This window comes from Acartia tonsa, chromosome 8 (assembly GCF_053477335.1).
Source record: "Acartia tonsa isolate MP-2025a chromosome 8, ASM5347733v1, whole genome shotgun sequence".
Lineage (NCBI taxonomy): Eukaryota > Metazoa > Arthropoda > Copepoda > Calanoida > Acartiidae > Acartia > Acartia tonsa.
Genome location: NC_137267.1, coordinates 16036010 through 16060924, shown reverse-complemented (window position 1 = coordinate 16060924; position 24915 = coordinate 16036010). Strand labels below are relative to the sequence as shown.

The 24915-nt window shown below is 31.6% G+C and overlaps 1 protein-coding gene across 1 annotated transcript in view; it reads right to left on the bottom strand.

Annotated features, from left to right (window-relative positions):
* Positions 1-24915, bottom strand: part of LOC145326496 (netrin receptor UNC5B-like) — a 97662-nt gene that overhangs the window by 57430 nt on the left and 15317 nt on the right. Inside the window, exons 10-11 of the mRNA XM_080169867.1 lie at positions 24407-24470; positions 13616-13815 (exon numbers count right to left, since the gene is read on the bottom strand). Of these exons, the coding sequence (XP_080025993.1) occupies positions 13616-13815; positions 24407-24470 (264 nt within the window). The remainder of the gene's footprint in view (positions 1-13615; positions 13816-24406; positions 24471-24915) is intronic.

The following is a 24915-nucleotide window of genomic DNA, read 5'->3' as shown; positions in this document are numbered from 1 at the left end:
AAAATGACAGCGTTTAGCAACACGGAGCTAGTAGGAGACAAAAAGTAAATACATTTTTTTCTGCAAAGTTTTAGTTTCTGTAATTATTAGATTAACTTTGGTTGGTGGGCCCGCCGGGAAAACTTGTTGCATGCAAAGCTTTTCTACAATAAGGGTGCCTGTTTTGGTCAGTAGCAGGTAATAATTAATATATTAAATGATTAATAGATAAAATTGTTCTATCGAATTCAAACCTTCCATGAAAATTACTATTATAGTATGTGAACTTAATATCTATTAAGGCACCAAAATTCTGTATGATATTTTGATTCTTAAAATGGTGATTCCTAGGATGAATTGATATTTATCTCTTAAAAGCTAACTATTTCCTTATTAAGATGTTATTTCCTAAATAAAAGAGTGATTACTTTATATTTGTTTATCCTATCATCTTATTTGCTTTAATGCATTTTGTCATCCTTGTTGACTTTACTTTTAGAGCCTTTAACCATTCCAAACTTTTCCTACAATTTTGATGTTTATTTTGTTAAAGTTAGTTTGAAACTGTTTATTGGTAATTATAGTGTTTAAGACTGTTTACTTTTAAACAAAAAAAGCAATTTATTCTGACTTTTAATGTAAAAACAAATATTAGATTCGAATAAAGCCCTCATATTAGTTTTAAAATACAGTAAATATTGATTATTTATCGAATCGTATTATGAACAGCTCTACGCAGATAGTAAAATAAAAATATATGATTAATTCCAGTTTTGTTAGCCTTGAGGGGCCGAGAGCGGCTGTTTAATAGAAAAGCAAAAAAAGCATAAATAATATCCTATAGTATAAAGAAGTAACATTTTTTTGTCTAAAGCTAAAGGGTGAGCAAAAAAAAATGCGTAGATTTTTAAAATTCAAATTGCGCGGCTTGTGTTAATGGTAGAAAAAAGGCACGCATATCGTTAGAACTGCTAAGAAGTCTATTTTTAGAAAATATAAAAACGATTCCTATCCTATGTATAGTTTAGGAGCTACGTGTTAAAATGTCCCAACTGACTTAAAACTTGACTTGCGAGTAAATTTTGGGACATTTTACCATCTGGCTCCTAGATTATTTGTAGCACAGGAACCGTTCTTATATTTCCAAAAAATACAGTTCATAGCGGTTTTAACAGTATGCGTAACATTTTTCTACTATTATCACAAGCAGCGCAATTTGAAATTTAAAAATGTAGGCATCTCTTTTTGCAAAATATCTTCTCTAATTTTTAGTTATATTTTAAAATTTACTCGCAAGTCAAGTTTTACACCAGTTCGGACATTTTAACACGTAGCTCCTAAACTATACATAGCATAGGAATCGTTTTTATATTTTCTAAAAATAGACTTCTTAGCGGTTCTAACGATATGCGTGCCTTTTTTCTACCATTAACACAAGCCGCGCAATTTGAATTTTGAAAATCTACGCATTTTTTTTGCTCACCCTTTACTTATCAGGTCTTAAGCTTTATAAAGTTCTTGGGGTAGTTTTAGGCTATTATTTTCCTGACATATTTTTTCCTCCCCTAAAGGCTAGGGACGTAGAAAGTAGAATTTAAGAAATTATTATCAAATAAACTATTAGTTCTTATATATTACAGAATATAATAAATCATAATGACTTCTAAAGAACATAAAGTTAGTGAATCTTTCAGTTTGATTCTTAAAAATTACACAGAAACAAGGACTATTGCGTCCATTACAATGGCAGCTTTTTTGAAAACTTATTCGCTAAAAAAGAGAAGGAAAGATAGATAGATATAGAGATAGAGAGAAAATAAAAGCTAGAAAGGAAGTGAAATCCTATTTTCCTTTCCTGTAAAGTTTTTTTTGTCAGTTAAGTTCTTGATGACAACTAATTCTAAAGAGTTAACCATATTATGGGAGCTTCAAAAAAGGATGGTTTTAGGCTATTTATTAAGTATTAGTCTTGAGGAAAGTCCTAGGCTTTCTTCAGTTCGATATACTCAATACTCGATATATTTAGTCACAGAATTGTTTAAGAATTGCACCTTGAGTAGAAATAATCTAGTGGAACTATTTGTCCAACTATTTACTTAAAAACTTTCTACAAGATCAACTTTACACGATTACAAAACATTCTCTACTAAAGAATGTATGGAAATATAAGAAAAGAGATAAATTATAAAATATTATAATAGTGGTTTGGATTTAATAAAACTATAATTTTGAAGATTATTTTAATTAGATTTTTGTTAGCAGACATATGTCTATTTGAAATCAATCCAATATATCTTTGACGATGGAAATTTGAAACTCACGGGTCAATATTTCTCAAATATTCCCCCTATTTATGAACTGTCCAAAGTCGTTTATAATAATTAGGGAAAGGGTTGAATTTGGACATGAAACATAAATATTAAAATCTTTTCTAAATTTTTACGATCCTGAAAGTTAATATTTACTGATATTTTCCAATAAATTTTTTCGTTCCGTCAAAATTTGGAAAAATAGCAAATATAGCTGTCTAGAAAGAACACGAAACCTCTACACCTAATATTTTCTCAGTGTTTTTTTTACTTTTTATACAATTTTTTTTTTAAAATTAAATATTGATGAGTTTTTTATTTTTATAGAATGAATTATAAAAAAAATAATATTGGTTGATTGGTTTTTGCGATATCAGAACCATATCAGTTGTACTTGTAAACAATTCAATAAATATGAAAACTTAGATATAAAATTTGTATAATAGATAAGACTTTTAAATAATTTATTCTCCCCTTTCTTTATTCCAAAAATCTCGATTTTTCTTTCATTGTCATATCCTAGTATTTATTATGTGTATTTGTATTGTGTGAGTATGTGTGGGGGAGGGGGTTGTAAACAACTTAGGAGATAAGACAATGGATGATAATCTTGTTATCCTTGTTTTATTTAGATTACATTTAATAGATGCCTATTGAGTATAGGACATGTCAAAACATAAATACAAGGATATTTTAATTGGTTGGTTAAAACTAGCAGTGTCTTCACTTTTTAACCAAGTGAAAATTTTAAATATTACCATTGGGTATATCTAACATTGGCTCAAATAAAAGTAAAATTTAATTTTTGTTTCTATAAATGCTCATATTTAAACTTCCTATTGCAAAGGATTATGGGGGTGGGGTGTTCACAGAGATTTTACCCCCCCCCCCATATTCAATTGAATATGATTTACTTTACTACCATTCTCCGACAAAATAAAAATAGAAGGTGAAACAAGGACTATAAAATCTAAAATAATACATTTAGATAGTTCTTAGAAGCGAAGCTCCTCTATATAAGACAATGAGCAAAAAATTTATTTACATCCCCAAAGATAATAAACTAAATCACCCCTTCTGCAGATTAAATTTTGAAGTCAAGTCAAGATTTAATAAAAGTCCCCAAAGTTTTTGAACCCCCCCCCCCCCTACGGGGAAATGCTAATAATTAGGACAATTCTAACATGCCTAAATTAATGAAAAACAAACAAAGCTTCGTTAGTACTTGACGTCATCGTTCTTGTCTATATAACAAGAATGGTTATATTTTGACTAGCAGCTAAATTTGTTTAATAAAATTTAAAGCTGTAATTAACGCTGTTTGATACTACCATTTAAGCTATAAAACAGGGATGACATAAACTCCCTAAACTCGAAGGTCTGGGACGGTAGGATAAACGAATATTAACACTTGTAGAGTGTCAGAACTGAATAATCAGAATTTAAATGTATAAAAGTAGAGACAAAATTGTTAGTAAATTTGTTGAAATACAGGATAATGTTGAAGTACATACTTACATTTTTAGGAATCAATTTTAGAGATGCTTTGCTTATGACATTGTACTTTGTTGATATGATAATAATTAGGGGAGGGGGAAGAGTTGTGAAATATTAACTTTATGAAAACAGAAATATATTTTAAATTAAAATTTTCCATGACTCTATGAGTCTATACATGTTTGGCGTGGGGGGGGGGGGTAATATTATAAGAGATTAAGGAAAAGCTTTTAGTTATCTATCCAATAGGGGTAGGTAGAGGGGGGAAGGGTCATATCATACATGTAAGATGATATGGGAAGGGGTGTTAATTATATCTACTGCTGTTAAAAACAAAGCTTTTCTATAATTGGGGTTGGTTTCACGTCCGTCCGTCTGTACATCTAGAACAGATAGATTAAGAAAGTGGAACAACTTTATAATATTAACTTATAATTCTGTTTATACTTATACATTTATATTCTGATTATTCAGTTCTGACAATCTACAAGTGTTACTGTTTGTTTGTACTACTGATTCACTTTTATGGATGTTGTCATCCTTGTTGATAAACCCTCCGATTTCCTTTATTTGGCTAAAGTTAAACAGAGTTGCCCCCCCCCCCCCATATTCAATTGAATATGATTTACTACTATTTTCTGCCAAAATAAAGGTAAAAGGTAAAACATGGACAATAATAGTTATTTCTTTCATTGTGTTATAAACGGCTTTCCGCGGATATAGAATGTACAATTATAAGATTAAAACCAGTTTTTTTAGCCCCGAGGTGCCGAAGAAAAAAACTAATTCTATATTCTAATCTCCCTCCCCCCCCCCCAAAAAAAAGTTGCTCTTAAGAATTCATTTGTAGTTCAGGAAGGGAGCAGAGAAAATAAGAACGGCTTGCTTTTTTCCTATGCCTTGTAAAGTAAATCATATTCAATTGAATATGGGGGGGGGGGGGTTAAAAAACCCTGTGATCACACCCCACCCCCCATAATCCTATACAATAGGAAGTTTAAATATGAGCATTTATAGAAACAACAAGGATGACAACATCCATAAAAGCGAAGCGCTGAACTGGTAGGACAAACGGACATTAACACTTGTATAGTGTCAAAATTGAATAATCAGATTATAAATGTATAAGAGTTGATGCAAAATTGATTATAGAGTTGCTACGCTTTCTAAATCTTACCTAATTACTGCAGGAATCACCATGCAAAGTTTGAAATCGATAGGACAATTCTAACATGCCTAAATTAACGAAAAAAGCTATCCGTTATGGACGGACGTACGGAGTGACGGACGGACGTACGGACGGACGTATGGACGGACCGACCCTAATTATAGAAAAGCTTCGCTTTTAGACAAATCACTCAAATTAAGCAAAGAAGACTGTATTTCAAATTGGAATAAAAACAACCTGCATGCCCATACAATTCTCCTAACCCAATTTTCCTTCAAACTGTTACAAAATGCAGGGCAAGAAACTAATTTTATCTCTGATTTTCTTGAGTTTTTAATAACACAGTGATTCCTGTTTTTCTGATTAATTTCTAGCTACTAAGCTATGTTGATGTAAATAAAAGTCTCGTACTATAATATGTAATTCTGTATGTATATGTCTTTTCTTTATGAAATACATATCTTTAAAACAAAACAAACTTTCATGTGAGACAATGTTAGATATACCTTTGTAAGAATGTGTTTCTAAGGACCAATTTTTAAAAGCGAAGCTTTTCTATAATCAAGGCCGCTCCGTCCTTTACTGATATCTCTTATCATAATTTTCTTTTCTATAATTGGGGTTGGTTGCACGTCCGTCCGTCTGTACATCTGGAACAGATAGATTTTTTAGAATTTTTAGAATTTAGGCTTGTTAGTATTGTTCTATTGTACAATTTAGAAAACATAGCAACTCTATAATATTCACTTATAATTTTGTTTTTACTTAAACATTTATATTCTGATTATTCAGTTATAACAACAGACAAAATACAAGTGTTAATGTTTGTTTGTACTACCATTTTGCTTTTAAGGAAGTTGTCATCCTTGTTTTTTTATCTCTCATTTTATTCTTAATCCTCTCCCTCCCCCAAAGAAAATATATGTTGTTGACCCGTTTAAGATGACCCCTTCTTAAGTTACAAACCCCTTCCCCCCTATAATCCTATTATAGTCAATTTCATCATCGATTCGTGGGATAACTGTTAAAGAGGGGGGGGGGGTGAAGTATTATCATGAGAACTTCATAAAAAGGAGGGAAATTTAAACAGTATAATGTAATAATGGAGCATGTATGAGATCTAAAGGGATATGACAATGGCAGATATATTGATGTACAACCCCAAAGATGATACACAAAATTACCCCTTCTGTAGATTACAATTGGTGGTTGAAACGTTAAGACACTTATTGAACTAACCAACCATTATTCTTCAAAAGTCCCCAAAGTTGTTCGACAAAAAAACTTTGTGGACAAGTGTAATAAACAGCCCAATGTCGTCTCCCTCCCTGGTATAATATAATAAGGGAAGATGTATGTAGCCTTGATGTGCATAGGTCTTACAAGTTTTCACCAAAAATTTTAGCTTTCCATTTTAAATAGTAGTCAGGAAATTTATGTTTCCCCTTAGCCATACAGATGGACAGACGCACCAAGTTATTTCTAGAGTAGCTTTGCTAAAAAAATATAACATTAAATGATATTTAAAGATTTTTTCATAACAAATTGTTATAATTTAACGAGGGCTCTAAAGGGATAAGATAATGGCAGATATATTGATGTACAACCCCAAAGATGATACACAAAATTACCCCTTCTATAGATTACAATTAGTAGTTGAAACGTTAGGACACTTATTGAACTAACCAATCATTATTCTTTGAAAGTCCCCAAAGTTGTTAGACAAAAAAACTTTGTGGACAAGTGTAATAAACAGCCCAATGTCGTCTCCCTCCCTGGTATAATATAATAAGGAAAGACAAATGTAGCCTTGATGTGCATAGGTCTTACAAGTTTTCACCAAAAATTTTAGCTTTCTACATTAAATAGTAGTCAAGAAATTCATGTTTCCCCTTAGCCATACAGATGGACAGACGCACCAAGTTATCTCTAGAGTAGTTTTGCTGCTATAAATATAACATAAGATGCTATTTAAAGGTTTTTGTATAACAAATTGTTATAATATAACGAGGGATCTAAAGAGATGAGACAATGGCCGATAAATTGATGAATATCCCAATTTATGATACAAAATGTAGATAACAAATAGTGGTTGAAACAGATGGACACTCAATTTAATCACCCAACCAATCACCCAATTCATTAAAAGTCCCCAAAGTTGCTAAGCTAACGAAAAGAAAATGTTATTATAAACTTTAGAGACTTTGGTTTACCTCGTAATTACCTCGTACGGGCGGAATTACAGTCAAGGACCTTATCAACTTGATGTACTGTCCAGGTCCTGGTCCAGCAATCCAGGAGAACTAAGGATGACTTTAACGCACCCTTCTCTGTCCAAACAATATTAGGTTAAGTAACATCCATCAGACAACCAACTCTCTGTGGTGCATGACCTTTTTGTGAGAAGTCCCAACTGTGCATGGTAACAAGTTGCGCCTGTTTTATATAAAAAATAAAAAACCTTCATTTTATCATAAAACGAGCAAAAATCGAGCTATCTGGCTAATTTTTTAATATGTTAGAGATTTTTTCATGCTTAACAACTTTGCTTTTATATTTTGTTTTGAAAAAATCATTTTAAAACCGGTTTATTTGGGCTTGAAAATTGATGTACCTAAAATCGCATATTTTTTTGTCCAAAAATTTAAATCTAGCCTAAAACCTGCCCAAATTGATTTCCTCTGATGGTATATGATAACCAAACATAAAAATATAGTTTTTAAAAAAATCGAAGGCTATGAAAATTTTAAGAAGAAAAAAAGCACAGTACCCTACCTTAACATTTAAAAAAATCAATTTTTGACCAACTTACGTAAGAGATAAAACAATAACCAATGATCCTAGAAGGCTAATTTTTTTATATGTTGTACTCAAAGCAATTCCTAACAACTTTGCTTTTCTATAAAAGTTGAAAAAAATCACGCTAAATATCATTTTTTTCCTTCGTAAGTTCGTATGGTTTATAAATTTCTTTAAAATGCAAAAATCTAATATTTTTTTATTTAGCGCCTATATGAATGCTCATCTGTCATTGGTTAATTTGTTTACCGCTGAAATTTTCTAAATGTTAGCGCCTCTTCTTATTGTAGAAACTAGAAATCTTTCTCATTTGTATTTTGAAGCTAGGGAAATCAGAAAATTGCTTCAAAACATCCCAAGACCTAAACAATAAATTGAATTTTGATTGGTTGATTCATTATAGTGTTGTTTCTCTTATAATATTGTACTTTGTTGTTCCAGGAATCATTATACCAAAAATCAGATCAATCGTATAATTAAATCACATTTGTTGTTAAAAAGTAGAAGAATTAACATGTTTGAAATGGACGTACTTACATTCTGGTAATGATTATAGAGTTTCTCAATCTTAACTAACTACTACAGAAATCACCATGCAAGAAATATATAGGACAATTCTAACATGCCTAAATTAACGGAAAAAGCTATCTGTCTCGGACAAATGGACCGATTCTAATTATAGAAAAGCTTCGCTTTTAAAAATCAACTGATGTTTAACATTATATTAAATTATATGAAAATAATTTTGTCTTTAAAGAAAATGAACAATAATAGTTATTTCTCCTATCGTATTATAAACGGCTTTCCGCGGTTATAGAATGTACAATTATAAGATTAAAACTCGGGGCTAGTTTTAATCTTATGATTGTACATTTCTATATTCGGACGGACGGACGTACAGTCCAACCCTAATTATAGAAAAGCTTCGCTTTTAAAAATTTAAACTTATAAAATCATTAGATTAATTTAATATCCCTCCCATATTTCTTTACTAATACAACAACAGGAAGTTGAGGTTTTGATATGAGCAAGGGGTCCAACCTTACTTTTTATAAAGCAGGGCTTTTCTATACTTAGGGTCGGTAGGTCTGTCCTTTTAACATTATTCTGTATTTAACAGTTTTACAAAAAAATAACGTATAATTTTGTCAAAAATAATCCAAAAATATTATGCTTAATTTGTTCTGACACTCTACAAAAGTTAATATCAGTCATTCCATTTTAGAGCTTCGCTTTTATGGATGTTGTTATCCTTGTAATTTTCTCAAAGTAGATAGTGTAAAAAGTAATGATAAATAATTGGAGGGGGGGAGCAGTATTTTTAATTATCCTATTATATAAAGTAGTAAGCGTTTTTGTCTGTCCCGAAGGATCTCGCTAACCGCTGAACCGGTATTGTTCTCTTTTACAGTAAAGCTTCTTACAGGTCCTGGGAAGGTTTTAAACTTCCCCCCCAAAATATTATTTTTTTACTCTTTCAAAACTTAATATTAAAATGGGATGAGGTCGACTTTTTCCCCTCCTACCTTAAGTACCCCTAGAGGCTTCTAGGGGCGTAACCGCTAGTATATGTATATTGTAAAACTACAAAAACATGTGTTAGGTGTGATTGGGAGAAGGTTGGAACAGACATCATTCTACTTTGTATTGTAGATTGTGGGGGAGGAAAACTTTTACTTTTATTTATTATCCCTTCATTCTTCTGGGTTAGACTTAGGAGTTGACTTTCCAAACTTTCGAAGCTACTCTATATTTTGAAATGTCCTTCTGTCTTTCTATTTTTGGTGTTTATGGTCGGAATATCAAAATAAGCATAATTTAAATGTACAAGTGTACATCTAAATCACATTAAATGACCCGTGTATACATGTCATTCCCCCCCTCCCCCCCAAATAGACGTCATATTGTAATTTGATAATTATAACATGACCTCCCCTCCCCTCCCCCATCCTTTCATGCAATAATAGAACAAGGTTGACTAGATCCAAAATCATTGATAGAAATACATACAACAAGATTATTTGTGTATTGTAGTTTAAGTTATTTAATCTAGAGAGTGACATATTCATAGAAGGTAATTTTGTGTATCATTGTTGAGGATGTACATCAATTTATTGGCCATTGTCTTATCTCTTAAGAACCCTGATTTTTCTTAATATTGATTGCAAGATATTTTGACTTTTAGACTGACCTAACCTAGTTATAGAGCAGCTGTGCCACTAAAAAAGGGGAAAACAATTAGTGAGCAAAACTTAAAAGGATTTTGTTTCTTGTAACTAAAATTTGTTAGGGGAAGGAGGGGAAACTTACTAACTTACTAGTAGCTTCGTCCCATGTTCCTAGGGATATCTTATATTTTATAGAGAAACTAGCTTAAAACCTGACCATTGATATTATTTATCTTCTCAATATTTCAACTACATACTACTTAACTTTTTAATAGCAAAGCTATTCTACAATTCTATAATGTATAACTCCTAACATTCGTCTATATTGGGATATATTTGGGATTATGGAGGTTTGTAATAGTATTTTTTATAAATAACCCCTTTTTTTTTGGGGGGGGGGCATTAACCCATTATCATCAAAGGGAATAAAAGGGCACAGAAAATAGCTTAAATCTGTATATATATATATATATTGATCCATTTACAAATAGAACACTATGTCTATAGATTTATCTATCCATTTATCTCTTTATTTGTTTAAAGTGTTAATTATCCACCAATTTTATTCATTTTTTAACTTTCAATGTCTAAACAGTCATAAAAAAAAGATTGTAACAAGGATGACATCATCCATAAAAGCAAAGCTCTACAATGGTAGGAAAAACGGACATTAACACAATATAAATTAATTAATATAAAAGTTGAAGATTATAAGTAAATTTGTTGAAAAACTGCTTAGATACAGGACAATACAGAATATTGTTTAAGGACATGCTTTTATTTTTAAGACTTGATTAAATAGATGCTTCGCTTATAATATTGTATTTTGTTGTTATAGGAATCAGTATTCCAAAAATCAAAACAAAATTAGTTGTAAAAAAGATGGATAGATAGATAAAAAGGCTCCAACATTACAAACCTACATACACACACACTCATATGAATATACAGTAGAGAGAAATATAATGTGTTAATATACAGGAAGGTTAACTTAGTTTTTAATTTGGAATGACCCTGTTTCGGGGAAGGTGACATTATTAAGCCAAAATGGAATATAGTCCAGGCTCATAAAATTATCTATACACACAAAGACACACACACACATACCTACACGCTCAAACACATACATACATACATACATTGTTATTAAACTAAGCTTATCTAGCTTAATCAGTACTCTCCCCTTTCCTCCTCATCCCCCTTCATCTTATATTGTTAGTGAAAGTTTACAGAGTAAGGAATGCCTCCGAGAGTTGGTGGGTTACTTCCCGTTCATTGAAACCTTATCGTCGCACTTCTTACCCTCCCCATTTCTTACTTATGGGGCTCACAAAACAAAACAAATTTTATCTATCTATCTATCCATGATTTATTTTCACTGTTTGGAAAGAAAAATACAAAAATGTAAAAATGTTTAAAATAAGTCCGTTAAAAAATTAAATACCCCATACCCTAACTGAAGGTTAAATATTGTTTTTTAACAATGACAAACATCATCACAGCATGATTTATATTCTATTATATAATGTGGTAAGCTTGTTTTGCCTGTTCATCTCATATGCTTTTACTTTACAGTGAAGCTTCTTATAGTTCCAGATAATTAATTTCATTAATTTCATAGAAAGAACCTAAAAGTCGAATATATTTAGTAAATTTTATTTAGGAATTGTTTAACGAACATACTTCATTTAAGATTGCGTGATTTATTTCGAAATAGAAATATAAAACGTAAAAATTTATTATTTTTCAAAATCTTCTATTTATTTACGAAGTACTTCGTAAATAAATATTAAGAAATTTGAATATTTAGAAAAATAGAAATAGGGAGGTATTTTTGAACGAACGGAGAGGGGAATAAATATCCTATTTTTGAAATAGAATTCTTGCCCTAGTTAATTAATATTCCCCAATTTCAATATTTTCATATCTCTAAATTCCCTTCTAAATTTTCTCGAAATACGATACGTTTAGGGTTTGGAATACTTAATATTTTAAATATCTAGTAGACACATCATTGTTTGTTAGCAAAATAAAACGAAGGGAAGGAAATGGAAGGGAATATAGTTATGTGGCCTTATTTTTATTTTTTAAGAATCATTTTCCTTGGACCTGCGAGGGAGGCTCTAGCAACGCGTATAGATTTCTTTTCATGTAGATCTTTTCCTAGCCTGATTTAAAAGACTGAGACATAAGATTTTGTTTTTTCTTTAAAACATAGTTCGTTTTTGATATGCGATATCAGAAAAACGTAGTGATAGACATACCTTGATGATAAGGTAACTGCGTTATTTATATTTATTATATTTAAATATTGAATATAGAATTTTTTTTATCAAATATAATAATTCTGCAAGTAGGGACAATTGTGTTAAAAGGGAGGAAGAGAACATTTTACTGTAAAATACCTAGTGGTACCCAAAGTTTTAGAAATATTCTCTATCATTCTTCAACTTAAAAACTTTTATTATATATTGAACATTTGGTTCAAACATGAAGTAATAATTTTCATCTACTGAAGAGGTAATTTTGTTTATAATCATGGGGGTGTAAATGAAATTATCTTCCATTGTCTTATCCTTTAAGATCCCTGGCTATTTAATTAATTTATTCTCCGTTATCCTTCCATCCCAGAGACTCTATTGTTGAAAGGCTTATTGACACTTTATTATTGGCATTGGTGCTTGAATTTGAATAATATTCCAGTCATGAAACTAAACTAAATATTAGTCACGGGTACAGACATAGTTTCTGAAGAACAAATAACTAAAAGAACTGGTGTAAAATGGTTGAGAGAAATAGAAAAAGAGAGAGAGAGAGAGAGACAGAGACAGAGAGAGAGACAGAGAGAGACAGAGAGTGAGAGGTAATCTATTCATTCATTCATTTTTGTTTACATAGTACAAGTCAATGTCCCGTCACAAGTTTTTACACTAGGAAATATTTTGATGTAAAAAAGAATAAAAAGTAAAAGAAGAAGTGCAGTATTAAAACTTTTATATTTGACAGATTTTTTTTATCTTTGAGCATCATTTCCTGCATTTTTAGATTTTTTCTCTCTCTTTTAAAAAGGAAATAAAGGAAAAATAAATTCAGAATTACATTGTTAGACTTAGAATAGAGGGTAAATATGGATATAGTGGTGGAAGAGTTTGGACATTACTAGTTTATACAACCCAATTAAGATCTAATCAAATTCACCTAAAATTTAAAATCAACGAATAAAAGAACTTGTTAGCAGCTGTGTAATTTTTATTCAATTGTCCCCACCCTCCCTTGGTTATTCTGATATGGTTCCAGGCCAATTTTTTAGAGAACAATTGCCAAAAAAAAGTGTTTAATAAATGTTAATTAAAAATTGTTGGGTTTAATTTTTAGTAGCTTTATCTTATGAAAGTTTGGGGTAAATCTTGGGGTGTAATAGTTATTTATCTCATCGTATTATAAACAGCTTTGCGCGGATATAAATATGTACAATTACAAGATTAGAACCAGTTTTGTTAGCTTCAAGATGCTGAAATCACGGGCTAACAAAACTAGTTTAGATATTATGATTGAACATTTTCATATTCGTAGAAAACTGGCTATAATACAATGCCAGACATAATTTTTCAGTATGAGAACCGGTTCTAATGCACCGGATTTTTTATCGTTTCGAATCGAAGCGGGAAAATAGATTCGCTCTAATTAAAATGTACCTTGCGAAGAATGAATAAGATGAGTATTTTTATGAACACCTTGTCCTCCTCCAGAATTTTCAAATCCAGGTATGATCCTGTTGTTAAGGCCTCCAGGATCCATTTGGCACATGCCATCTGTACACATCTGATAGTCCTGGTCCGGGCCATGGCAGAAGGAACCACCAGACATTGGTACTGGCTCAGAACAGGTTCTCATCCTGAAAAAGATATATATTTTAATAATACAGATAACAGGGAAGGTTGGGGACATTGGGCTGTTTATTATACTCGTCCCCAAAGATTTATAATAAAGGTTTTTTATTTATTGACTCAACAACTTTGTAGGCTTTTATTTATATTTAATTAGTTGGTTCATTAAGTTGAGTGTCCAGACGTTCCAACCAATAATTGTAATCTACAGAAGGGGTAATTTTGTGTATCATCATTAGGTATGTACATTGATTTATCGGCCATTGTCTTGTCCCTTTAGATCCCTGTAGATAACGCAAGTTTATTAAATCATTCTTTTATTCGTTGTCATAATTTTTTTAAAAATCTTTTCTTCATTGGCTTATCCTTTAAGATCCCTAGATTTATATGACATTGAACTATTAACCGTATTTTCTCCCCCTAAATATTCAAGGAAATGTTTAATAAAATTATATTGATTCCGTGAATTTATAAAGAAAAATGTAAATAACAAAAATATAGATCATTTAAGTTTAATAATAAAATAACAAGCTAAAAAAATTTATGATTTGGCAACTACTTTTTAGAGGCTTTAATTGACGAAAGGTTTGGTCCGTTGAGATCGTTAACCACTGAATCGATAAGCTGCCCATTCTAGGGAAGATTTATAATTACATACATCCCAGGATAGGATAGTTTACTACCCTAACAACATAAAAAAAAATCCGGTAGCCTTATAAAGAAAGATAACCAGGGATATAAAGGGATAAGACAATAGTCGATAAATTGATGTACATCATTAATGATGATACACAAAATTACCCCTTTTGTAGGTTGAAGTAAGTGGTTGAAACGTTTGAACACTCAACTTAATGAATAAACAAATCAAAATTTAATAAAAGTCCCCAAGGTTTTTGTGACGAAAACGTTATATAAAACTTTTGGGGCTAGTGTGATAAACAGACCATTGTCTCCTACCCCCCTGTAAAGTTTTAGCTTGCCTGTTCAAAGTTATTGCAAACCTCATTTATTCTAATTTTCCACAATTTTCAAGAATTACACCATTTTCAAATATAACTTTTAATGAATCTGTCTTATAGTGCAGGTAATTTAGAAGCATGAAAAATATAATTAAGGATTGTTTTATGTAATTTATATTTTTCTTATTAAATATTTTGCTGTATATTACCAGTATAATTTTTTTCCAATATGGCTTCGAAACCTATTGATATCCTCTGGTTTAGAAACACTTCTCAGACAAACTGAAAAATCATATATGGCACGGTATTACAGACAATTTTTCACGAATAACAAAATAAAAATCATAAAATCAAAACCAGTTTAATATCTACGAAAAACTGTCTATAATAAGATGCGATAGATATATATATTTTTATCTAAGTAAAACAGCTACTTTTTATTTGGGTATGTTCAATGTTAATTCGTATATCTTCTGTCACGCTGATAAGAATCTAACATTTGTTTTGCTGCGCTACTTATAGATTTAATTTTGCATGTTATAGTTTGGTGCAAAAAAGAAAAGATATATCAATGAATTGTATATTTTTTGATGACTTTACACATAACTATTAATTTTAGATGTATAAATGTCAGTGTTAGATGTATATTTGTCAGTAAACCTAGAATGAGTAGCAATTTACTGCCGAATTTTCAATAATACAAACAATTTTGACAACAAAAATCCACTGTATTTCTGCCAGTTGTAGAAACGGCAACGTCCCCTTTTAATTACTGAAATATTTCAATATCATTATGGTATCTATTCCATATAGGAAGATGATATTTAGTGCTCCATCATTTCCACTAATTGTATCATATTATTAAACAATCAGAACTATAAATTAATACTTCATGACTAATTGCCTTTCATCTTTGCTTTACATTCATATCACCCTTCTTGTTTGTATGCTACTAGTGTCTGCAAACCGAAGACGAAGAAAGTCTCTCTAACATCAGCATGTGACGTCATAAAATTGAGGGATTATCCATCTCTTTTTTACATACATAACATAACATAACATTTATTTAACTTTAGCATTGTTAAATACATTTAATAAAAAATAGAAATTATTAATTGTAATACAAAAGTAAGGAATCACAAAGTCAACTAGGTTTTCTTTCCCACTCCTCCTCTCCAAATCCCTCATTTTTATGACGTCTTAATTTTTTTAATGGACTTTCTTCGTCTTCCTGCAACAGTGCACACCTAGCTTCTAGGGAGGGTCTAAAACCATCCCAGGACATAAATTTATAAACAAAATAGTCTAAAACCACCCTGACCAGTGTGAAGCTTTCCTACAACGGAGAATTCAATTGATTAAGTAATTTGCAAGAGCTTACCGAACAGACATTGCTACTTTTTATTTTAGGGTTGTGTTATTTTTAAAAAAAAACTTTTAGTGGATATGTGGAAAGAATGGATCACCAATAATTTAGTAATGCATCAAAGAAGAACATTTTGCAACCTTGGCCACTCTCATCATATTAATGGTCACCAATACAGGGATCTTAGGGGATAAGATAATGGATGATAAATTGAAAAATATCGGCCAAATTACGATAGCAAAATTATCCATTTTTTAGGTTAAAAATACTGGTAGAAAAGTTTGGACACTGCAGGTTTTCAGGTATTAATTCAATAAGAATTTAATAAAAAGCCCCCAACGAGATATTTCATTGTTTGAGACTTTGGGGACCAGTAAAAATTAAAGTACAATGTCCCATCCCTTCCTGATATCAACCAAAGATGAAAGTGCCAAGGGTATAGTGTTTTTTTTAATTTGGGGGTTAATTCAAAGTCATATTGGCATATAAATAAAATTATTTGCGTGGTATGTTGTTTTATCATACTTATGGTCACCAACTAAAGTGGATACGTCCATTCCAGGGCATAATATACATTTTGGGTGGTGGGCTTTAACCATTAAAAAAACATAAATAAAGGTTAATTCAAAGTCATATTGGAAGGAATAAATCATTAAAACCATCAAATGGGTTAATTTAAGCATCTTTAGGGCTACGAAAATGGTCGATAAATTGATGTACAACCTCAATTACGATAACAAAATTACCCATTTTGTAGTTAGAAATTTTATAGTTTATATTTAGGACACAAAAAACTCCCTCACTGTATACGCCCTCTATTGAGAGGAAAATGCATCACAATGACAGGATATTAAAAAAGATGATATCGGCGTGGGGCAAAAGTCAGGGAGGAATGAGCCATTGGGCTGTTTATTATCTTTATTATCCTAGTCCTCAAAGTTTTAAAGAAACGTTTTCTTATTAGTTGGATTAACAACTTTGGGTACTTTAATTGAATTTTGATTGGTTGGTTCATAAATTGAGTATTCAAACATTTCAACCTCTAATAGTAATCTACGGAAGTGGTAATTTTGTGTATTATCAATGAGGACTTCCATGTATTTATCGCCCATTGTCTTATCCCTTTATATCCCTGGGCAAAAGTGCATTCTTCATCATTATATTATTATGACAAGCAAAATAATCTCGGTCACAAGATCAAACTCAAGATTTATCAGGGAAGGCGGAAACACTTGACTGTAAAATGCACTAATCCCCAAAGTTTTATAAATTGTATAACATTATCGTTATCTTAAAAACCTTGGAAACTTTTAAAATTTTAATTGAATGTCTATCTTTTCAACCAATAATTATATTCTACAGAAAAGTTAATTTTGTACATAATTTTTTCGACCATTGTCATATCTCTTGATAAAAATAGAATAAAATATTATAGATCTTTTTAGCATTTACTAATGGTAAGGAAATTCTTAAGCACTGTAATTTTTGGTTTAGCTGGTTTATCCAACCCCCGGACAAAACTATGAAGGGTTGATACATCCCCATATTTTTTCCACACGCCATTCGGGTGCCAAGGTGAAAAAAGTCAAACCCAACTTAAATATAAGGGGATGGAGGGGGGGGTGGGTAAACGTATTTGCGTGCTTCGCTTGTCAATTTACCAGTTAAAGGACGCTTTTTTGGAACTTTTTGAAAATGTTGATTAAGAAGAGAATGAACACTAAAATAACACTCCTTTGATTACACACACCTTGAATTTGGGTTAGGGCTTATCAGAAAGGGGGAGTTAGAGTTTTCGGCTGTGCCCTCTTGGCAAAGCTCTGTGCACGCCACTGCCTCATATTTAATCTCTTTTGTTTGTTTGAATTCAATATTTGTATCATGACAGGGGGAGGAAAGATTAAAAGAAAAATAAACAAAATATTTTATTGGAATTCGAATAAAACGATAATGTCTATAAGTAGCGGAGCAGTAACAAATATTTTATTTTAAATCCAGTCCTAAGAAGTAAATTTGTGTCTATAATCATGATCTAATCATTTCTTTCTTATTCAAATACTGAGCTATCTTCTGAATCAGAAATATAGCATTAATAGAACCTCTAAAAAATCTAAAAATTTAGGTTCATTCTTAATACATATATACTGTTTTTTTAATTAAAATAAAATAAAATTCTATAATAGTTTTCTTAAATAAATAGATCAAAAGTCCATACGATAGATATACAATTTAAAATGGATAGATAAATGAATTTGACAAAAATTTAGGATTACAGAAACACTACTATATATTTTAAATTGGTAGAAAATAACAATCTACAGAAGTTTTCTTAAATAGATAGATTGTTAGGCCATAAGATAGAAATTAAATCTAAAATGTATTGATAGATAAATAGATTGGTAATAAAATTGGTAAAATGTACGGATTGATAGATAGGAAGGCCTTAGATTCAAATAAACTGTATGGATAGATAAATAGATATTTAATTTTAAATGGATAGATGGATAGATAAATGCATTTAACCACAATGTAGGTTTATAAGATATTTGTATTATGTATTTGTAGTCCCCAGAGAATATGCCAGGATGCTGGGAGGGGGTGTCATCACAGCCCCTTAAATACAGGGATCTTAATGGATCAAAATTTTTACCCCGGGGGTAAAATTTGCTTGGGGGGGGTAATTACCCCCCCTGAAATCTGTTGGCAGGGGTAAAATTTGTTTAACCCCCCCAAAATTTACCCCCGGGGTAAAATTTTTGGGGGGGGTAATTTAAATTTTATCAAAAATTTAGTATTAAAAATGCGCGCGAAGCGCGCAAACATTTTTTTGTTAGAGATTTTCTATTTTGGGGGGGGTATTTACCCCCTTAAAATTGTTTGGGGGGGTAAATACCCCCTCCTAAAAGGTTGGTGGTGCCTACGGCACCCCCAGGGTAGGGGTAAATTTTAAATGGGGGGGGGGGGGGGTAAAATGAAAAAAAAATTTGGGGGTATTCGTTTGGGGGGGGGGGGGGTAATCGCCCCATTACCCCCCCCCCCCTTGGACGTCTATGATTTTCATGTACAAATATTTAAAGATAATCCTTTTTTTGTAATAGATATTGTTATTTTGACAGTTATTAGTTTAGATTCTTACATTCATTTTTCGCTGTTTAGAGTTTAGGTGTTCTAACAATTTTTACATTTTTGAACATAAAACAGTTTTTTGTGCGGAAGTGATAGCACACTTGCAGAATGGTGGCCTACCTAGTAAAGGGTTCATACAATAATGCTAAAGTATACATTTCAATTTCAATTATTCATCGTTGCAGGAATTAGGATTGGTCTGTCCATCCGTTCGTAACTGTTAGCGCTTTACGTTAGTTTAGACATTTTTAATTGTCCTATTAGATTCAAATTTGGCATGGTATTTCGTGTAGAAGATAGGTACGATTTAGAGCTTCGCTTTTATGGACAATAGATCTCCGGAATAGCCAAAAGAAATGAATTTGCTATTACAAGAAGTCCTTATTTGCTGGTGTGTATGACAATCCTACAAAAGTAGGATTACATCTGTCTGTGTCTCTATGTAGGAAGAGGAAGGGCAAGGTATTCTCAAATTAAATTTTAATTATATTCTGTATGTATTACAATATTATCTGTATACTTTATATCTGTACTAGCGAAACGTATAATGTTGTCTTTTAAGGCTATGTTTTCCTTAAAAGATCTCAAAGGCCTCTAGGCGGCGATAGTTTCGTAGAACATGATTTTTCATGATTTCACTCGGGAGGTTGATGGTACCTTCCCCAAATATAGTTGTCAACCTGCCCAGGACCTATGAGAACCTAAATTTTAAAGGAGAACCGTATTGGTTAGCGGTTAGCGAGATCCTTTGGTACAAATGGACAGACAGAGATACTGTTACTTTTTTCTTTCAAAAGACTGATATTTAAGGCTTATATACTATTTCTACTCAATTTTATTATTTGTTTTTGAGAAAATATATTCATGTCATTGGTCTGTATGTTTGTCTGTGTTATGCACAATTATAAGTGTATCTGCAAAACATAAAACCGTACAATTTCCAACCACAATATAGGCAATATCAGGGATCTTAGGGGATAAGACAATGGATGATTAATTTGTATACATCTCCAATTATGAAAAAGAAACATCATCCCTTCTGTAGTTTTAAATTATTGGTGACAAAGGTTGAGAACTGAAGTTTAACCAAAAAATCATGATTTAATAAATGTACTTAAAAACGAAAAAGAGAACGTATACATAAAATTTTAATGGGTACCAGTATAATTTACAGTCCAATGTCCACTCCCTCACTGAGACAATATACATAACAATAAAATTGGTAGATAGATTAAAAAATTGCTATATTGCAGTATTTTCTTTTTGGTAGCTATTTTTATCTAATTTGATTTTTAACATAAAAATAGTTCAGCTATAAGTTCTTGAATTTCCTAAAATAAATCTTTGCTCAGGGGTTTTATCTTGTCCGAAAATTTCATGGTATGGATTCAGGCCATTCTTGTTACAGATTTAAGTCTTGGGGTGGTTTTAAGCTATTTTCAAAGCCCCTCTCTACCTATTCGCTAGTTTATATATATATATCCTTTCCCAAAATAGTTAAAATTCTTCCCTGGACCTGAAAGAAGCTTTACTGTAAAGGAGAACCATGTCGGTTCAGCGGTTAGCGAGATCCATCGCTACAGACAAAAAAAAACTTGCTGCTTTATATAATTGGATATATTTTATAGCTGTTAATTTTTAGTCCGAATTTAATGAACACCAAGGAATTTCATCTAAATGTAATGGTTACTATAATAACCAGTATTTTAACAGTTTTTATTATCTATAATACAAAGTAGAACGATGTCTGTCTGTCCGTCTGTCTGTCCCTTAAGATCTCGGTAACCACTGAACCGATCGGATTCTACTCTTCAGGGTATATACCTATTGGTCCTGTGGTGGTTTTAAGCTATTTTCTCGGGGGGTGGGACACCCCCAACCCTCCAAAAACAAAAAAATCCCCCCCCCATTTTTTAATTTTTTTTTTTTTTTTTTTTGCTTAAGATTTCCTTGGTCCTTTATGTTTTGTAGAAGATTTCCTTGGTCCTTTAACGAATTTCGCCTTAATTTTTTTATCCCCTCTTGGGGCAAAGCCCCTAGAGGCTAGGGGCGAAGCCGCTAGTCTATTTTAAAGTATTAGATATATTAAATGTCTATAAGGTTAAGCCGTTTCTAATTGATACCCATTCTATGCACAAAAAAATGCGGTAATTAATCAAAAAGACCTTTAAAAGTTTTATTTAAAGACTGATGGATATAGGGTTTACCAAGGATCTTAAGGAATAAGACAATGGACGATAATTGTATATATAATATATATCCTCAATTATTATAAACATAATTAACCTTGCTTTGTGTTAAAATTATCGTTCGAAAATTTTGGGCACTTCACGTTTGGAACCAACAAATTAATATTTAATAAAAGTACCCAACGTTTTTGAGCCAACAAATAAGATAACATGGTTTTAAAACTTTGGGTACAGGTGTAATTTACAATACAATGTCCCCTCCCTCCCTGGGGTTTGCAGATTGGTCGCTGGTTTCACAAATTTAGGCCAACAATGCAGATAAAGGAATAGATAGATAGATACTGAGATAAGGATAGATAGACAGCAAGATAGCAAGAGAAGGATAGATAGATAGTGAGATAAGTGTAGATAGATAGCGAGATAGCTAAAGAAGGATAAATAGATAGCGAGATAGCAAAAGAAGGATAGATAGATAGCGAGATAGCAAAAGAAGGATATATAGATAGCGAGATAGCAAAAGAAGGATATATAGATAGCGAGATAGCAAAAGAAGGATATATAGATATCGAGATAGCAAAAGAAAGATAGATAGATAGCAAGATAGCAAAAGAAGGATAGATAGATAGCGAGATAGCAAAAGAAGGATAGATAGTAGCATTAGATAAGAAGGGAATGATAAAAAAATATTAATTCATAAAACGTTGAAATTGTAATAGAACAAATATATAAAGATTGTTAAACATGTTGATTAAGTCAAACTTACACAAATTGATTTTAAAATCGAATAGCAATTGTTGATCTAAGAATTGATGATTTAGTTTCTATTATGGCTTCGAAACCGATAAATATCCGGTAAATTAGAACCGGTTCTTGGCAATACTGAAAATAATATATAGCATCGTAATACAGACAATTTTCCACGAAAATAACTCATAAAATTAATACCAGTTTGTTAGCCCGGGCCTTCGGCCCCTCGGGGCTAACAAAACTAGGCGTAACAATATATTTTTTAATTTTTATATCCGCGGAAAGCTGTATATAAAACGATGCGATAAATAACTATTTTTGTTTTATAATTTTCCTATTCCTTGGATTGACAGGTATTGTCACTAAAATTTTGTGCATTTTGTAGTTGGACAAACTGCAATAAATATAGAAGGTCTAGATGATCACTTCCTTAAAATGACCAATAGGAATAAGAATATTCAGTCTACATTATTGGTTTATCAGTGTACAAAAAATTTTTTTAAAGTATGCTATGATTATTTAAATTTCTTTGTTAGTTTTTCGAATTCAATCATTTTACCATTTATGGTAATAAATCTATTGCCTCTGCACTATTATAGACAGGAAATTGCTGCACAATTTTTGGACTTTATATTTTATTGCTGAAAATATTCAACAATTATGGCCTATAGGTAATGGCAATATGATCGCTAAATCTTTGAAAGGAAACTTCTATGCTTTTTATAATTTTATGATAGCGACTGCATCAAAGAATCTGGATCTTTGTTTCCGAAGGCCGAGAGAGGCAGATATTCAAATAGCCTTTAACCGTCCTAAGACTTTTAAACAATACAAAAACCTACTTAAAGCATCACTAGACACAGGGATCTAAAGGGATAAGACATTTGATGTATTTTCCCAATGATGACACACAAAATTAACCCTTATGTAGATTTAAATTATTAGTTGATAGTTTGAATACTATGAGTCAACCAATCAAAGTCCCCAAAATTGTAAAGACAAGAAATAAGAAAACGTTTTTATAAAATTTTGGAGAATAGTGTAATAAACAGCCAATTGTCCCTCTCTCTCTGACTAGACGTTTTTTTCAGTGTGGTAGTTAATAGCTTATTCTTTTGAATGTTGTCATCCTTGTTTATTTCCAGTAACATTCTTTGTCAGTTATCATATTTGCTTTTCCAATAAATTGGATTGAATTGCTATTGTTTATTTTATTGCACCACGACCTTTCATTGCAACATCGTTTCAAATCAAATATTGTAGATTTTCAATTTATCCTTAATTAAGACTTTAAATGTATAAATCAGGGTTCGGCAGCCGCGCCTCAGCTGTGCATAAGCATCAGTTTTAAGCCTGCATGTGAGCAGAAAAAGAAATTTCAGAAAGAAGGATTGTCTGCTAAAGAGCAGTTTTATACATCCAGCTGAAATTTATTGTCATAAAATGACGATTTTACTGAGGCTTACACGCGGCTTACGCGCGGCTGCCGATCCCTGGTATAAATTAAAAAACATTGAAATCTTATAATAAAGTACAGGATCTCTGCGTATCTGTGTGTCTTTATGTACGAACCGATATGGTTCTCCTTTACAATGTAGCTCCTCATAGGTTCTGGGTAGAATTATAACTATTTATAGAGAGGGTACCACTACCCTCCCAAGAGAAATCACCAAAAATCTGTTTTTACGAACGTACCAATTTGGTTCTTCTTTAAAAGATACCATGTAGGTGATTTTCTACTTTTGAAATGATTAAATTCAAACCACCCATGAAAAAACTATATTTATATTTTTAACCAAAATATAGATGTTAAGGACACCTTAAACTGTAAGAAGATCTTTTCTGTTATTTTTTTAAGGGCATTCTAGAGGCTGTAGGGCGTAAAGGTTGACTAAAGAATTAGAACTTGCAAGAACCGCCTTCCCCCTTTTTAAACCTATCAATCATCCCATCCCAGTTAAACCCTTTGCACGCAATTTTAATAGCAATGTAGATGGCAAATCAAACTTCAAGAATTTGTCTTTACAAAGTTTAAGATTGTTTTTTTTTAAATATGTTGAGGTCAATATTAAATAATTTAAGCTATATGAAGCAGCTTATAGTGACCAATGACAGGCCAGTAATGGCTATGGAAAAATTAATTTGTTATTTGTATTGTATGACGTTATTTTTTATAGACACTAAAAGCTGCTTCATACTTTATTCTAATTACCTGTAATGTGTACACTCAGGATTGCAGGTTGACCATTCTGACCAGCTGGACCAACCTCCATCAACTGAAATAGAAATTAAGATAATAAAAGTTGCACTATGTACTGACCAAACTATATATGCTTGATTCGTCTTACTTCTATATAGAACATGGCGACGAAAACGCTGATGCTGAAAGAAAAAAAAATCATGAACCATTATTAGAGCTATTACACAAAGTATTCTCTTGAATAGGTGGGGGGGGGGGTTGTTTATTACTTTATGTCGATTAGTTTAGGTTATATTGGAGACTGAGTAGCCTCGCAGAGTTTGGGTCCCCTACCCGAATTCAATTTATTATTTCTTTAAAATAAAAGGGGTGTGGGAATAAGTGTTCAACCGGCCCCTTTGTATGCTGAAAAACCGAATGGATGTACTTCTCTTTAAATAGTCTACTTACATTTAATAAGTTTCAACTTACAAGTTCATCCCATTTAATACAATCTTCCTATTGATCAGTTGCTTGGTTGA